Raw genomic sequence first — 18,889 nt, 5'->3', positions numbered from 1 at the left:
TTCCCAAAAGCTCTATCAATTTAAGTTTCACTGTCCTTGTATATACCAGATGTTTACTGTATATACATATGACAATGATAATTCTATATATAATATGTATAAAAGAAAATATTTTGACGGGGCCAAAGTTTTGACTTCACATTTTCAAAAGATTTAAAAATAATAATTAAAAAACAATTATATAGTGCTTTTCTAATGTACTCAAAATGTTTTACATAGACAGTGGGGAACAACTTCAACCATCACAAGTGTGGATTATGTGTTGCAGCCATTCTTGCAGCTGTATGCCTATCATACATTAGCTAGTAGGTGGGGAAGGAGAGAGAAACACAGTTAGCCAACAAGGGACAGGGGATGATTAGCGGGTCAGAACGACCAGGCTGTGGTGGGCAATTTAGCCAAGACATCACAAAACACTCTACTCTTTTTGAAAAATGCCCAGGGGTCTTTTATAACCACAGAGAGTCAAGACCTTGGTTTTACATCTCTTATGAGCACAGTGTCCCCATCGCTGCACTAAGGCACTGGGATCTACATACACACCACAGGGTAAGTGTCACCTGCAGGCCTCACCAACACCTCTTCCAGCAACAACCCAATCTTCTTCTAGATGGTTTTCCATCCAAGTACTGGTCAGGCCCAAATGGGCTTAGCTTCAGGTGGATTACCTGTTTGGAAATGCAGGTGATATGGCTGAATGGCGTTTAGATACTTTAGACATCTCTGGACATGATTTGATCACCTTTGGAGGGATCTTTGTGTGCGTGTCTGCCTATAAATGCTGGCTCAACAGAAACAGACCTTGAAACAATACTGCCGCAGTGTAGGGCATTAAGATGCCCATGTGACCAATACTCTGGCCATGTCATCATTGCTAGCAAAAACAGTCAACCATTAAAAGGAGGCATTATGTCCCAATATTGTGCATGGATCTCTGGAGACAATGTAAGTGCAGGACATTGTGTAGCAGCAGGGATACATATTAATGTAATATTGTATAGGTCCTACTGCCCCCCTATTGTGGTGGGCAGATATCTGAGGGATTGCTTAACTCATTAGCAGGAAATCTGAAGATCAGGACAGAAGTAATACCTTAGCTACTTGGGGCATTCCGACAGGCTGACTTCAACAGTTCACTAGTCGTTTCCTGACCCTGTAAAATGGTACTTGGGTTTTCCTAGAAGTAGTCTATGGGGCTTAAAAGCTCCCCTCTGAACATATATAAGTTGTATTTAGGCTCAGAAGGTCAACTGGTGGTAGGCGGATGTGGAGGAGGAAAAGTGAGAAAAGAAAGGAGAAAAGACAGAAGAGGTAAAACTGAAAAAAGTATAGTAGAAGGGCTGAGCCTACATAGCCCAGAGTGGCCTACATTTTAGTGGTTTTTACTTTTTCATTTATATCCATAACCCTGTACACTTCTTATTTTCCTAATAAATTTGCTCTTTTATTGATTTACTTTGGCCTCCATGGCTTTATTTGAAATTGGGGTCTGATTTGGTGCAACCTCCTTGAGGCCACACTGAATGAATTGCTCAATCTGAATGAAACCTGGCAAAGTTAATGCATCATAAATGCATTTCAAGAGATATGTATTCTCTATAAATATTAGTTTATTGTAACCAACTGCAGCATAATTGAGGAAGGAAGTGTATATTTTTCAACAAGCACTTCACACTCATACACAGTATGTAAGTCAACAACTGTTTGCTTTTTTAATTGATTCCGTGCATGTCTGATTGTAGATAGTGACTCACAACTGTCTATGTTTTATCTCTAATCTCATTTTGTGAAAATATCTAACAGTCGTCCTTTCAACATATGAAGTTTTGGACCTGCTTATGCGGAGTTTCATTTACCAAATGCCTAATACAGTAGGTATCAAAATGATGCACTTATTAAAATATCATCTTTTGTTAATGTGAAGGCTGAAATCAAGACAATAATGTCAGACCTTATTTCACCTTTAAGGTTTTGTATTTAATAATATTTAATGAAAAAATAAATTTAGGAAAATAATTGTAAACTTTTCAAAAACTTAAAAAAAAAAAAAAGATATTCCCAGTTCTGAATTGTGTCTCTATTTATTTTAGAGATTCTGCTCATTGGAATATCTGTTATCTAATTTAGTCTTCACATTAAATTTTTGGTTACTTTGTAATATAAATCATTTATACAAATTGTAAAAGAAGCAGCTCCAGTGTGGATGCTGTGGGAGAAAATGTCTGATACCTCCTAAGTAATTTAAAAAAAGAAACTTGCTTTGTGTGTTTGAGATAATGCTGTATCTATTTGGGTGTCACACCATGAATCACTACTGAGATTGTTTCATAATTAATTACTTAGAAAGGTACTTTGTCAATTTTTTTTTTTTTTTGGGAAGTCAAGGGAGGTAATGCAATGCATGATCTTCAAATCAAATGCCTTCTTTTGTTTCCTCATAAAATGTCAGCGTGTTTGCATTACTGAAATGTGATTTTTCACTCCCCAAAGACTTGATAATAACTCTTTAAAACACATGTACTGGATAATTCATTTTTGATTATCTTTTTTAAGTGAGTCTTGTTTTGCATGTAATTTCTTTGACTGCTAAAGAATTTTACTTTAAGTAACACATTCTTATTTCACACACCTAATCATACATACTTGAAAATGATTTTTAAATTTATAGGAAGATGAAGCCTGTCTAAGCAGCAGCACATGCAAGAACTTAATAAGCCTCTGCCTGACATACTTCTACACAAACCCACACTTCTGTTAATCACTTAGCCTAATTTGCATGCTTTGTGGGAAGAATCCAGAGTGCCCAGGGTGAAAGTGCAAACTGCACCTAAATAGTGTCTCTGTAAGAAATTTAAACCTGGAAAGAAACATTAAAAACCTCTGTGCCAGCAAGCGACGACACTACATTTTAATCATACACTAAAGAAAATATGATTTTTCTCACTCTTCTTGCAATTAGCTTTACAGTTGATTCTTCCTTGTAATTATTATAGTGTGAACAGTTTATCATTTAATTTGCTAAGGTTTTCGAAGCTCATACCTTGGGAAAACAAAGCCCAGGCTCTTCAATAATTTTTTGTTAAAAAATTAGCTGTAGGAGGTAGAAACATTTGTTAAACGGCACCAGTACTTTGCCATGCTCTACCTTCATATCGGAGCACTGCTCCATCAATATCAGAATGTAAAATGAGCTCAAAGACCCTGTATTTTAAGAACAGCATATTCTTAAGAGCAAACAGGACAGCTGTTGATATGTTGTATTATCTGTTATGTTGAATGTTTGTCTAGATTTTCACAGTAGTTATCATACTATCAAACTATTCAACAGAATTGTGTCAGGAAACACTCCTGGGACTCCTTTACACCTTCAGCCATTTGCCTTTATAATACCTCACTTTGACTGTTATTTTATTAGAAAAGGCAGACATTTTTATTTGTTCTTTTTTGCAATTGTGTGTGTCTGTTTGAAGGAGGTGCTTTTTGTTTGTTATGAAATTTCTTGAGCTTCAGTAAAAAGTAAAATTTCCCCATTTGGGAAATATAAATTACTATCTATAGGGGTTTTCTAACGTCCTGTTCTGGGAAACGGGTCCATTTCAGCCTTTTCAAGCAGACTCTCTTAGCTGTTAGATAGGGCTTTATAACAAATAGGAAGTGGGCCACTACAAACCAACTCTGTGCGACCTTGAGAAAATTATTTTGCCTGCCTGTAATTCAGTTATAACAAATGTATGTAAATAAGTGTACCATATTTTAAGTCCCCTTTTCATAAAGGTGTCAAACAAATATAAAATAGTAATAATAAAAAAAATTATTATTAAAAACTCTGAAATCTGGGACACCTTTCTGGGCACTGTAGCCTGATAAGGATGGGGATGTGCAGCAAGCTGGCCCAGTTCCACCACATTAAAATTTTAAACAATTGACAAGAAACTTAATAATTCTTTCACTAATTACAAGTTTTACTTTTTCTCTCAACTGATTTAGGCATCTCAAGCATTTAAAATATGTTAATCTGGTTTTAATTGTTTTTTCTTTACAATTCCTAATATTTGAAAATGTTATGCCTCAGTCTTGGCCAACCATCAGTAAATGGTGCTACAGTATATGAATATATTTTGATGGTTTATTTTTCATATTTTATCTGAAGAAAAATGAAAAAAATAAAATCTTTTGTGCTATGTACCTAATGATAAGACTTTGGGAGGACTAGATGATTGTTAGCTACATGCAGACAGACATGTAAAACCACAGAACTGAAAGAGGGTGTACTTACTTTTTCACAGCAGAGTGATCATTTGTAACTGCTGTCTGTACTTTCTAACGCTTGCAATGTCAGTTACTGGTTTTCAATTTGTCATTGACCTTTTGAGGTGTTACTTCCCCTTTTCTGTTCTCTATGCGTTCACAGATTTTGTGTCATTTGTAAGAAGCATTTCTAGAAGGGCATATTTATTTGCAGTCCATCCATTTTCTACATCCATTCGGTCCAGTTCAGGGTTGTGTGTGGAGCAGATCTACTCCCGGAAGCACAGGCATGCTCATATAGCCAAACTCAATCATTTATGGTCAGTTTAGTGTCGCCAACACAGATTTACATATTTACACAACTAAGCCTGTATATATACACACACACACACACACACACACACACACAGAGTCTTCACACGATCAGAAAAATCTCAAAGGGTCTTATACTTTAGCAAATGACTGTCCCCTTTTACCAAATCTAATTCGCCTTTGTAGTGCACAAGTCATTATTCCCTACCTTTACATTATATTTCAGTTACGTTTGGGGCAGCTTCAGTCAAACAGAAGAAGTGAGACCATAACCCCACAATACTCATCCCCTCTAGCAGATTTAAAAAGTGCATGTACTACCCTGTTGAGGTTGCAGTACTTTCACGCTTCCTGTGCCACTCTTCAAGTTACTATTACTGTTGGAAGCCTACATAACATAATCTCAAACTCGCCAAATCCAAGTCAGATATTCAGGGGGAGTCTATACAAGCAGCACTGGCCGCAAGGTAGGAAACAACCATGGACAAAGTGCCTGTCCATCACAGGGTCTACCCACTCCCACACCGGGGTCACATTGGAAATGCCAGTTAACCTAACCTGTAACAATATGGAATTAAAATATATGCAGACATGATAAGAATATGCAAACTACGCACAAACATTCCTCTGACCGGGGATGTAAATCTGGCATGCATGATCCATGAAGTGGCAGCACTACCCACTGCACCAATGCACCAACCCAGGAATTTATCTGTTTTCAAAAATGCAGTAATATTAGAAAAATATGAATAAGCCATTACAAAATAAACAATTTTAAATTGTAATATTCTCTATGGGGGCATTCTAAATGACAGATAGCTGAAATTGAAATATAAATTCATACAAATGGGACACATTCTCAAAATAAATTTATTTCAAAATGGACTTGAAAAACCATTAACATCCATCTGCCTTTTCCTGTACCTCTGCTATAATAAAGACTATTTTAATATGGATGATAACTAACAACTGTTGCTTATATGTTTAAAGAATATTCGTTTATACACTGAGGTACAAAAGTGCAATTTGTGTTAATGTAAATGTCCATCCTCTTATTTCTCAAACCCGATTAATCTAGTTCAGAGGCATGTGGATCTGAGCAGTCTCATTAGATACCCTAAACCATGGACAAAACTCTAGTTCACATGAACACAAACACCCAGACACCTGAACTCTTACACGCCAGACTGATTAACAGCCGGGTGAGGTTATAACCAGAGAATACAGAGAAAACCTAACAGAAACATGCAAACAAGTTTTATATTCTAACAAGACAGTGACTAGGACATGTGAGGCATCAGCACTAAGTACTGTGCCTCCCATCTTTACTTGATTACGTGATTCTTAATTAACTGCAGTTCTATGCTGTTAATGTTGACTTGTGACTTTTATAAAAATATTGCTGAAATTTTTAAAAAATATTTTAAATATCTTCTAGAGCAGTTCTCAAGTTCAGTTATGGGGTATTATTGTGGCTGCAGGGTTTTCATTTCAACCATTTTCATAAATAAATGGTTCAGTCATACTTCTATCTATAAATAATCTAATTAATTTTAACTAGTCTTCTTATTTTACATTCATAAATGTGTAGTAGTGCATTTACATATAAACCAAAATCAGAAATGTGCATTTTTTTTTAAACACCTTTAAATGTTAACTTTCTTTTCCAAGATTTTTTTTTAATTCACTTTTAAGACGTTTTACTCCCTAAATTGTGTCAAAATACTGACAGTTACTGATGAGCACTATAGACATTGGTGCAAATGACACTGAATACAAAAGGGAAGCAGTTAAGTTTAAACCTTTGCTTATTAATTTCTTAAAAAGTTTAAATGACCAGAACATAAAAAGAACAAAATATAAAAAGGAAAGAAAAAACAATAATTAATGTCACATACACACATACTTGCTACATTTTCCTAAAAATTTAGCAAACTTATTATTTTTTTATTTCTGGATTAATACAAAACAAGCAGAAACCAGGAAATAACTTGTTTAATAAAGGCAGGAATCAGATTACACATCAAGATGGTTGGGATGAACGCCTGCAGTTAAGGTGGTCCACAGGACTGAATTTAAGGATTAGTTAAGCCTTTTGTTACTAAATATCATGCAAAATGAATGTAGTTTTGAAGTAGTGGCTGTGCTTTAATATTCAGTGTCATTTGTGCCTTTGTCTGCACTGCTCCTCGCTAATTGTTAGTATTTTCCTGCAATTTAAGGAATAAAATCCACAAAAATATGATGAATTGAAATAAAAATGGCAAACGAAACATTAGTGTTTAAAACTATGACAAAGAAAACAAATTTCTACATTTTTTTTGTAAATCTCATACTAAAGCTCTTTTGAAAGAGAATTATAACAATTAGATTGATGAAACACAAGAGTGACCTACTGAAACTGGTTGGAATGAAAACCACAGTGATCAAACCTGGGATCAAACTTGAGAAGCCCTGTTCTAGAGTATAGTTAGTCTATTAGCTTATTTTTAATTATGAATGCTATCATCACCTCCAAGTTTCAATAACTCCGGTATTCTTCAGTTAAGGAATTTTTCTTTATTTCTTAGTTTTAAATATTGCAGTTGCTATTATTTATCCACACACACAAAGTAACAAGGACATTTTTACAAGGTATTATTTTATGTCATTAGTACCAGACAAATATACCAAAACAAGTTTGCTTCCCTTAATCTAAGTTTAATTTTATTATATGATGACAATAACAGTAGAAATGTTCAACAAAATCTATATGTAATCCCTTTACGTTTCTTTCCAGACTTTCAAGCTACAAAGTAATGGCCCGCAAAATTGGAAAAGAAATCTTAAGCTGATCTTGTTAAAGACAAACTTATAGTCTCAACTTTGTCCCATTCAACCTCAAAAAAATGATTAACACCAGCTCAGCCGACAAAAATCTAAACGTGCAATTGCTATTTTTTTTTGCTCCAAGATGGATATCAGTAGTTGTCTAAAAGCATGATTAATTTATGATCACTGCATTTTATTTATCAAGATTACAAGACTGTGACTCTAAAGTATACATGTAAATTGTTTACTTATAATGTGTTCATTACAGTTAATTAAATGGAAGCATTGTGGTACTGTGGGCAAACAATTAACCTAAAATACACACATTTGAGAAGTCCTGGTATGAGTAGTAGTATTACTATTAGTATCGTGTACAGTTTACAGTAAAATTATTACTGGCTCCTGTCTTGTGCCTAATGCTGCCAGGATCAGCACCACCTTCCCAAAACCCTGATTAGAATAAGCAATGTAGAAATTAAAAATTGAGTTTTAATCAAAGAAGAATTAAACAACTTTTTAATTGTATTAAATTATGATCTGATTTCATTGATGCCCTGCTATTTAAATGTAAATTCCTTTATATTTTACTTCAAATAACTGTGCCTTAATTATACACTCTTGGCAAAAACCATGCTGAAAAGAACCATCTGCATTTATACTTTCTACTTTTAAAATTAAAAGGTCTTTATTTAACAAACTTTAAAAACTAATTAGCTGATAGTCTTTTAATAGCAAAGATCTAGCAAATCCAGCACAAGCCTGGACAGTCTTCTCTTGGCGTTTATCACATCATGCATAGGATAGAGCTGCCAGGGAAGAGAAAAAGAGGAAGGCCTAAGAGAAGGTTTATGGATGTGGTGAGAGAGGACAGGCAGGTGATGGGTGTGACAGAACAAGATGCAGAGGACAGAAAGATATGGAAGAAGATGATCCGCTGTGGCAACCCCTAACTGGAGCAGCCGAAAGAAGAAGACTATATGAGGTCTCAGGTAACATTATTTATAGTTTATCATGTGAATAGTACAAGCTGATAAGTATCAATCAAATAAGGCAGGGTTAATCAAAATCAGGATCTATAATGATACACAAAAGCACAAATAGTTAACATTATGGCACAAGTTAATGGATTAAACAAGATACAAAGCAGTTCTTTTCAGCCTTGCAAAAGTAAGATTTGTGGCAAACTTTGATGTTCCATTATGAATGTACAGTATTATATAGTAATGTTAAATGAACCATTTGGGGCAACATAAACCAAATTTTTTCTTTCTCTAGCATTCCATTAATATCTTTTCCAGAAGCACCATGAACCAGCTTAAGGAACTTATGCGGATGGTTATGCCTTCAACAAGACTGATAATGTCATTGTCACTACTGGGTTTCAGCCCAGAATGTAGTTGTAGTCAATACTTGCTTTAGTTTTTTGTTTATTTTTTTGTGTAATATTTTTGTTTGGAACCATTGGTGTTCTGAATGTATTGAGCTGTACTTATAGTATTTTTTATGTTTCAACAAAACCTTTTACATTTTTGAGAAACTATTCAGAACTCATAGTTGAGATGCACGTGCAGCATAATGCAATATCAAAGAAAACATCATAACTATCACAAGTACCAAACAATTTGTACAGTAATTCTCTCTAAGAGAGTAAATACTCATATCATTTTGTTTATATTTTAAATTTACAAATGAACAAGTAATGCCCTCTTTAGCATTGTTGCCAGTACAGGTAATATAAACCTTCATGGTGTTAGAAGAAAAGTGCCATCATGTAACTATAGTGACTAAGAACTCTACCTTTGCAATTTTAGAATCACATTGTTTGAGATGCCAAGGTAAGCAGGTTGGCAGAAACATTCTTCTAAAAGTAAATAGAACATAAATCTATTGGCACACAATGGGCTGACTAGAACAGTTCATGATAGACAAGAGATGGGCCTGGAGAGGTGTTAGTAAATTGCCAACTAATGCTCCAGTTTCCCAAGACACTGCAGTGCACAAAGTGAACTCAGAAGATGAATGAATCTTTGATGTTTTTGGGAAGAAAATTTTGGTGGAAATAATGTACGTGGACCTTTGGAGAAAGACACTGTCTGAAGGGGCACAGACATCCGAAGAAGTGATGCAGAGGTGAGTGAGTGAGAGTAGGAGATTATCAAGCATGTAGTTAAAGAGTAGAACATATGAGACCTGCATATAGCCATTGGCCTGGGTACATGGCCACTGGCAATCTTGGGAAGGACCCTGGCTTGAATCGAACCATGTAGTTAAATAAAGTGAACATGCAACATTAAAAAAAAAAAATTTATTCAAGAAACCGTGGAAGATTAGAGTAGCTGCAGTGGTGTTAAAGGGAAGATATGGAAGCAGATGGCCTCCAGTAAAGCTTGCATCAGGGACAGAAGGATAGAGACCACATTCAATAAAGTATCAGGTTACCAGCACTGATGATGATAAAATGTTATTTAGATATGATGATAAAATGTTATTTAGATAATGCTGTAAGAAACACAAAACTAAAATCTATCAACTTTTTGTTATACAGTACAAACAGCAATAGAAAGAATTAAACATTAACATCAAACACTCAGCACTGAAAGTGAAAACACAATTAATCATTAATTTACCATTTTTATTCAATAGCTAAAGTGCTAAATTGTACTCTAAATTGTATACAAGTAATCAATGTGATTTATTATATTGAAGATGACTGCTTCAAAATAGCAAGATCCAGCAGTCACTTAAAAAAGCTTTATCCTTCAAGCCCCAAGGAATAACTGAAAAATTCAGGCTGCACATGTGTACATCTGAGAAAAGGTATGGCAAGAACACCACAGGGTGCAAGGGATTGCCCAAGCTACCTGGAAACAGGCTAGTGGCTCCAGGCACAAAGAAAATTTAACACGTAAAAAAAAATATATACATATATTTTTGGAGTATAAGAAACTGCATTGAGCATTTCATAGAAAACTGGAAAAATTTGAGTATGACAACCAAGGTCAGTTTGCTATAAAGATTTTAACAACACATTAAATTATTGAGAAAAAATTACTGATTATTTTATGCAGAGATGCTACTGGAATGGTGTATTTTTGAAGTATTGCATTTAAAAGAACTACTGTATGCATGAGTCTGCCATGATGTGACAGACAAACGAATAGTAGGTAGATCTAATTAGATGACTTGTTTATAGAGGAAGAAAATGAAAGTACAAAATCACTGAATGCATCCTTATCCATATGCTAAAGTCAAAACCAGAACAGATTTTTTTTTATCCTCTAGTTTAATTACTAACTAATGCAGAAATTCTCCTTCTCCTTGAATGACCAGGTTTAGAAATCATGTAACATAAAAAATGGTGAATGTAATGCCATGTGGTGACAATTATGAGCTTACGCATTGATGTGATGTTTGTAGCATGATAGCATACCAATATTAATAATGCCATGTATGAATCAGATGCAGCAGCAAAATGCAGCTAAGGGTCAAAGGGAAAAACCTTTTGATAACTGTAATTAATAAAATAACAAAATAATGTGCAAAAAATGTTCAAACATCACTGAATCCTGTCATTCAATAATAAATGAAGTGCCAAGACTAAGCACAAATCTTTTGCATTGTACCACATGAATAATGTTAGATGACAGCTAGCATTTAAAACGTACTTTCATATTTCAAAAACATAACATTACAATTAGCATTACAGTTGTTTGCAATATACAGTGCACCCGGAAAGTATTCACAGGCATCACTTTTTCCACATTTTGTTATGTTACAGCCTTATTCCAAATTGGATTAAATAAATTTTTTTCCTCAGAATTCTACACACAACACCCCATAATGACAATGTGAAAAAAGTTTACTTGAGGTTTTTGCAAATTTATTAAAAATAAAAAAATTGAGAAAGCACATGTACATAAGTATTCACAGCCTTTGCCATGAAGCTCAAAATTGGGCTCAGGTGCATCCTTTTTCCCCTGATCATCCATGAGATGTTTCTGCAGCTTAATTGGAGTCCACCTGTGGTAAATTCAGTTGATTGGACATGATTTGGAAAGGCACACACTTGTCTATAGAAGGTCCCACAGTTGGCAGTTCATGTCAGAGCACAAACCAAGCATGAAGTCAAAGGAATTGTCTGTAGACCTCCGAGACAGGATTGTCTTGAGGAACAAATCTGGGGAAGGTTACAGAAAAATGTCTGCTGCTTTAATGGTCCCGATGAGCACAGTGGCCTCCAGAAGAAGTTCAAAACCACCAGGACTCTTCCTAGAGCTGGCAGACCATCTAAACTGAGCGATCGGGGGAGAAGGGCCTTAGTCAGGGAGGTGACCAAGAACCCGATGGTCACTCTGCCAGAGCTTTAGAGGTCCTCTGTGGAGCGAGGAGAACCTTCCAGAAGGACAACCATCTCTGCAGCAATCCACCAATCAGGCCTGTATGGTAGAGTGGCCAGATGGAAGCCACTCCTTAGTAAAAGACACATGGCAGCCCGTTTGGAGTTTGCCAAAAGGCACCTGAAGGAGTGTCAGACCATGAGAAACAAAATTCTCTGGTCTGATGAGACAAAGATTGAACTCTTTGGTGTGAATGCCAGGCGTCACGTTTGGAGGAAACCAGGCACCGCTCATCACCAGGCCAATACCATCCCTACAGTGAAGCATGGTGGTGGCAGCATCATGCTGTGGGGATGTTTTTCAGCGGCAGGAACTGGGAGACTAGTCAGGATAAAGGGAAAGATGACTGCATTAAAGTACAGAGACATCCTGGATGAAAACCTGCTCCAGAGTGCTCTTGACGTCAGACTGGGGCGACGGTTCATCTTTCAGCAGGACAACGACCCTAAGCACACAGCCAAGATATCAAAGGAGTGGCTTCAGGACAACTCTGTGAATGTGCTTGAGTGGTCCAGCCAGGGCCCAGGCTTGAATCTGATTGAACATCTCTGGAGAGATCTTAAAATGGCTGTGCACCAACGCTTCCCATCCAACCTGATGGAGCTTGAGAGGTGCTGAAAGAGAAATGGGTGAAACTGGCCAAGGATAGGTGTGCCAAGCTTGTGGCATCATATTCAAAAAGACTTGAGGCTGTAATTGCTGCCAAAGGTGCATCGACAAAGTATTGAACAAAGGCTGTGAATACTTATGTACATGTGATTTCTCAGTTTTTTTTGTTTTTAATAAATTTGCAAAAACCTCAAGTAAATGTTTTTCACATTGTCATTATGGGGTGTTGTGTGTAGAATTCTGAGGAAAAAAGTGAATTTAATCCAATTTGGAATAAGGCTGTAACATAACAAAATGTGGAAAAAGTGGTTCGCTGTGAATACTTTCCGGATGAACTGTATATAATATAAAAATACCATTTGTATTATTGCAAAGGATGGAAGTTTATTTGTGACACACTACTCTTTTCTTTAGTATTATGGATACATTATACAATGCTCTATAGATCAACGAATGAACGCACACAGTTAATCATACATAAGCATTGAATAAAAGTAGTCAAAATGCAAAATATCAACCAAGAACTCTGCATTTGAACAGTTAAAATTAGGCTTCAATATCTGCCACGTGAGAAACAAACCACTAGTGATATTCTCTTTTTTTATACAGAAAGTACTAATAAAGAAGAATGTTGAGTTCTCTGCAAGTTCAGCAATACAACAATACTGTGTTATGTTATACACTTGTAAATCAGTTTTTTCACGTAACAACATTGTTAGGTGTCCAATGCAATATCGTACACAAAAGCGAGAAGCCAGGGAAGACATTCAAGATAGCACAACCATCATCTAATTTGACAAATGTCAGATCCTGGGACAGAAAGATGCACCAGACAGCTTGATACTTAAACATTAATGTTGTCAGGATAGGCTTCAACAGCCCAGAATAATGTGATGCGAGTTCAAAATGGATGGGCCAAAGGACTTCATTATGACACAGCATTGCATTTAAATTGACCTCAACAAGAATACAATACATTAGGCCAAAACAAAAAAGACGCAGCCTTTGAAACTCTCAAAGAAAGATATGTAGAGAGTTATTAGAGAGACAGAAAAGCCTAAGGCAAATAATCTATATATATAATTCACTAAGGCAAGACACCCATGGAAAGCAAGTCGGAAGGGGTGTGGATTCACTAAGCCGCTGACATGTAAGACACCTGTGGCGCACGCAGGAAGGAGCCACGCCCACCAACTCTAAGACCATTGGATACGACGACAACTCGCAGAGCCAAGCCCTCAAACTCAGACGCGACGACACAGAAAAACCGGCGTCATTTATATTCGTCTGTCATAGAGGCTACATGCACCTCCGAGCCACGTTGACTGTTCATAGAGAGGCATGTTTCTCGCGGAGGTGAATCGCCATATGCAGCGGGTAAAACGGTTTGCGAGGGGTATCCCATGGGATCCTTAAAACCATCCTTTACAACTGAGGTTGAAACACAATGAAGTAAGCAGTCTTTAAAAACCGAGTTTTCGGTTACGACGCACAACCGCGTGCACCATAGCAAACTGTTTTACACGCTACATACAGCAATTCGCATCCGCGACAAAAATGCGTCTTCTTCACTTCCGGACAATTATATGTTGCTCTCTCCAGAGTTCCACCTTTTCATTCACTTTCTGTTGTATCCTCAAACCCTCGCTTTTTAGACAACTGTGTCTTTCCAGAAGTGTTCAACCATCAATAAATAATTATGCAGCATTTGTTATGCCGCGGGTTCACTATTGTGTTGTATTTTGCTCTCTCCAGAGTTACATCTTTTCATTCACTTACTGTTGTATTCTCACACCAACCCGTTTTAGACAACTGTGTCCTTCCAGAAGTGTTTAGCATTCAATAAATAATTATGCATGAAATTAAGTGTGTATCTACCTGGCGTAGAGAGGCGTGGGTAAGCCGTTGAACCCCATTCGGGCTGCAAACCGCAGAATTCCCACTAAGTGCGACTCATATGCTCCCACTGGTTGCATCCTTACCCTTTATACACACCCCTCTCCCACTTCGCTACTACCGTGGTCAGGTGTCTTGGTGAATTATATATAGAAAAGCAGCCAAAACCGCACAGAGCAATGAAAAGTCTATGTGAGTCACAGGTGCATCTAGACTGTGCAAAGACGACAACGACTCCAGTGACGAGTTGGAGGTGGGCACATGAGCAGGCAGTGCATACTGAACGAGAAATCAGCACACTAGCATGACGGATGGAGCGGAATGGACGTTCTCCTCCTCTCCTCCTGTTCCACCCTCCACGCCTGAGCGCCGTCCACCCCTATCCCTCCGTCTGGCAGGAGAAGGCACGATGGCGGTCTGCCAGTTTTCAGTCACGGACGATTGTGTGTTGGTTCGTTCCGTGCATTGTTACAATGTTGCTTTTTTTGCGGATTTATTACATTACCGATTTTTCAAATGTTAATTTTCTCCCTGTGCTTAAAAATCATTAAAAAACTGGCCTGATTATGCGGCGTATGGCACGCTGCGGGTTGGCTAGTAATGAATAATTCTTTCTATTTATAAAGCACTTTTCTCACTACTCAAAGTGCTTTAGATAGTGAATTGGGAGTCACTTCGACTACCACTACTGTGTAGCATCCAAATGGTTTGGGGTAGGTCCTGGATGGCCGCAGTGGTGCCAGGTTTTTGTTCCAACGCAGTTTCTTAATGAGAAGTCAACTATTGCTAATGAAGCACTTGTTGCTCAAGAGACATTTTTTTGCTTCATTTTACTGGTCTCGCTTGTTAAGGTCCCCCACCCTTAATTGCTTATTTTAGTCTTAAACAGCTGCATTCCTTTTTGGCTCCTTATTAGCAATAAGATGCAAATCAAAGAAGCCAGCAGTTCTCCATCTAACTTGTTTCCATTTACACCTGTGTGGATTAATCATGCACTATCTGGTTTTATAAAACACAAGAGAAAAATGTGACAGACTGAAAATTATCCATTTTAGGCTTGAAATCATTTGGATGATTTCCTTAGAAAGGAACAAAATCTACAATATAGTAACTTTACATTGCAGATTAACAAGCCATAAAATTAAATAAGGTCTGAGATTGGCAAGGATTGGTTTCTAATTAAGCAATTGGGTTAGAACGAAAACCTGCACCTACTGCTGCCCCCCAGGCCGACGTTGCCTATCCCTGACCTAGATGGGGCAAGGGCAGCCAGTTTGCCCCAGTACACTCCCCAAACACATGAGCAAACAGGGGGTGAAGTGGCAAGAGAGAGAGAGCGCCAATAAAAGACAGGGGATGATTAGGGGGTCAGGATGACTAGGCCGTGGTGGGCAGTTTAGCCAGGATATCAGGATATACCCTGCTATTTATGAAGGACACCCAGGGATCTTTTATTACCACATATAGTAAGGAATTTGGTATTATGTTTATTCTAAAGGATGGCATCATTTTTAGCAAAGTGTTCCCATCGCTGCACTGGTACTAACATTTAGATCATGGAGTAAGTGTTCTCTACTGGCCTCACCAATTACTCTTCCAGCAGCAACCCAAGCTTTTCCGAGATGGTCTCCCATCCAACTACTGGCTAGGCCCAAACATGCTTAGCTTCAGGTGAATGACCTGCTCTGAAGTGCATGTGAGATAGCTGTTGTCCAAATGCAATAGGAAATAAGATGACCAGTTATTTTATCACCTGTTTGGAGCCTACTATTTACCTGATTTATTTATAACATCTGAAATTTCTATTTCCAAATTTTGAGTTGTAGACGGAAAAGCCAATATAAAGCACACAGCAAAATATGTATGTTTATACTCTTGTTTTGAAAATTTTTCAGCCCAGGCTAGAAAGGAAAACATTGGTTTATGTTTGCAAAAATAATAAAACCAAAAACATGCTGATTAATAAATGTATTAGAAAAATGAAATTTAAAAAGCCATATGCATAATGAAGGAAAAACCTAAGTGATGCAGCAAAAAGAAATGTTAGCACAATTGATTTCAACAAAGTATCACAACGTAGGATGATCTCAAAAAATAAAGATCTTTGAAGACTGATCAATACATTGCATACTTTTCTCAACTCTACTGCTAAATCTTCAGTTCAGGGAGAACGAAGGCTCTCATATTTACGTGTCCTCCCATTTCTGGACAAAAAGTGCTTATTCCTCCAGGCATTATTCTTTTTTAGACACTAAATACTTAAGACATTAATACCTTTGGAAGACGCGCTGCTGGCCACTCACTCGAGGCACTGATCTGTTGAAGCCCCACATACCAATGTGAGTTTTCCTCAAGTATTTGGCTGCCTCATGTACAGGGGTCCTATGCCTGGTAGCCAGCTCCTGTCTTTCTGACAGGACAGACTCTCGGATTGAGTCTTGGGGTTTGGTCTCCCAAGTGTCTGCCCCTTCTGCTGCCACAAAGGTAGCAAAGTTATCCTCCAGAGATGTTCCTTCCTCAAAGAAGAGAAGGCTTCTGGAACGAACTGCAAGCCAGACAGAAAACTTCTATCAGTGACAAGTGAACCCAGAGACAACAGAAGAATCTGCATCCAGTAAACCCACACAAAGTTTCACTTTGAATTGGAAACTCACTCTGACTTGCAGCATAGCTGTCTGCCGAGGACAGCGAAGGAGAAGTTGAGCCCTGCGAAAGGGGAAAATCGGTGCAAGGCATGAAGGATCCCAAAACCAACACAAAACAAAGGAGCATCACCTTCAGAATAGAAACATAAAAACACAGTGTATTAGCCAGTGGTGTGTACACTGCAGGCCAAAGTCACAATGGTGACAAAGCAACTTACCATGATGCACGTTCCAGTCTGTGTTGAGGCCATTCTGCATGACCGTGGTACCTTTCCAGCAACTAGAGACTGGAGCTTCTGCAGCTGCTGGAGGAGTGTCCTGCCAACAAGAAGAACAGCGAGCAGTCTAGAGACACATGTCAGGAGATGAGAACCTTACCCTTCAATACATTATGGGAGAGGTCAGCAGCACATCTTATGGAGGCTCAGTATTAGTACACACACTAGGAACTCTCTGTTTAGTGCCACAAGAAGGATCACTCTTCCGCAGTGTGTTGTCGCCACAACTAGCATGGTGAAAACACATTTGTTCAGGCCAAATGTACTGTCCACGGGTCCTAGATACTATAATATTGGCCCTTGAATGGCACTACTATCCTCACAGTTTGGGCATTATGAGCTTATTTATAGCCTAAGTTAATCCATGTCTAGTTGGAAGAAGGAAGGTATCCACTCAAAATCATCAAAATCCACCAACAATTTGACATCGAACTTACAGATTCATGTAAGTTATAAAACAAAGTAATCACAAGCAAAAACCCCACTTAGCTATGAAGAAGCCCACAGTTTTAGAATTGCCAGCATCCTTTATAACCACTGTTAAACACTTCTACCACTTGTAGTGTACTTGTCTGACTTCTTTAGACTGACGAACAAAACAGAAATGCAGGACTGTGTCACAAAATAAACAAAGCCAAAACGTGTGAAATATATGTAAATACATTAGATTCTATACATGAGAAGGACAGATTAGAAAAAGCGGCACATGTAGGGATAAAAAGCACCAAACATGTTTGTTAGTGTTGAGGAATTGCTGAAATTTGGGAGCCTTTAGTTTCATAATATGTGTAAAGGTTGTACAACAACTGAGGTGGGCTGGCGCCCTGCCCGGGGTTTCTTTCATGCCTTACTCCCTGACCCTGTAGTTAGGATATAGCAGGTTGGATAATGGTTGGTTGGTTGGTTGGTTGTACAACAATTGCATTTTCTACAAGTGTGTTTGGACACTGGATTCTTTCAACCCAATGCTCCACTTGTGTGTCTGTGTGCAATAGACCTCCTTCCCACTCCCACTGTGAGACATACTTGCAAGAATGCCGACCCCAAAAATAAATGCCATTTTTTCACACCTGTTGGCATTTTCTAGGCTTTCCACCTTCTTCCACAGCTCATTGTTCTCTGATGTGAATGTTTCCACCCTGTATGATGAAAAAAGCAACAAACTTGTGACAGAATTCAAGATTACAGTTATTATAAATTAATGTGTTTATATTGTTATTCAGTCAAGATGGCACAAATGACTAATTTAGCTATAGTTGTGATATTTACCAGAGCTTTTGCATGGGCCATGAGATTGTGGCGACAGCCATGGCCAAAAAGCAAAGGGTGTGGGGATTACAGTAGTTAGCAGAAAAGTAACAAGGGAAGTAGCAATAATGGTGCTAGTGTCAGTAATTGTGGAAGTATTTAGTAGTAGTGCTGGTAACAGTAGAGGAAGTAGTTTAGGTTATTGTGGGAAACATAACGATACCAGTAACAATAACAGAGGAAATTTAGCACTAATGGAGATAACACAATAGGTTCAGAGGATTCCTATGGATACTGCACAGCAAAATCATTAGTGTTAAATGACATGTTTTAGTATTAATGTAACAATTTAAAATATATTTAGGAAATATAAATTTTCATATATATTGTACTCTTTTATGGTTTATTTACCACTGCCAATTTTGCTGTGTGACAAAAAATGTGG

General features: G+C 37.6%; 1 protein-coding gene and 1 long non-coding RNA gene across 3 annotated transcripts in view; one reads left to right on the top strand and one right to left on the bottom strand.

Annotated features, from left to right (window-relative positions):
• The window catches only part of LOC120530380, a 56,142-nt gene that overhangs the window by 13,351 nt on the left and 23,902 nt on the right, over nt 1–18,889 (top strand). The gene's annotated exons all lie outside the window — the stretch shown is intronic.
• The window catches only part of creb3l1 (cAMP responsive element binding protein 3-like 1), a 38,873-nt gene that overhangs the window by 3,455 nt on the left and 16,529 nt on the right, over nt 1–18,889 (bottom strand). Inside the window, exons 8-11 of the mRNA XM_039754812.1 lie at nt 18,267–18,335; nt 17,137–17,236; nt 16,928–17,048; nt 16,548–16,818 (exon numbers count right to left, since the gene is read on the bottom strand). Of these exons, the coding sequence (XP_039610746.1) occupies nt 16,548–16,818; nt 16,928–17,048; nt 17,137–17,236; nt 18,267–18,335 (561 nt within the window). The remainder of the gene's footprint in view (nt 1–16,547; nt 16,819–16,927; nt 17,049–17,136; nt 17,237–18,266; nt 18,336–18,889) is intronic.

This window comes from Polypterus senegalus, chromosome 1, assembly GCF_016835505.1.
Source record: "Polypterus senegalus isolate Bchr_013 chromosome 1, ASM1683550v1, whole genome shotgun sequence".
Taxonomy (NCBI): domain Eukaryota; kingdom Metazoa; phylum Chordata; class Cladistia; order Polypteriformes; family Polypteridae; genus Polypterus; species Polypterus senegalus.
The sequence above is the reverse complement of the archived record's forward strand: the minus strand, read 5'-3'. Positions and strand labels throughout refer to the sequence as shown.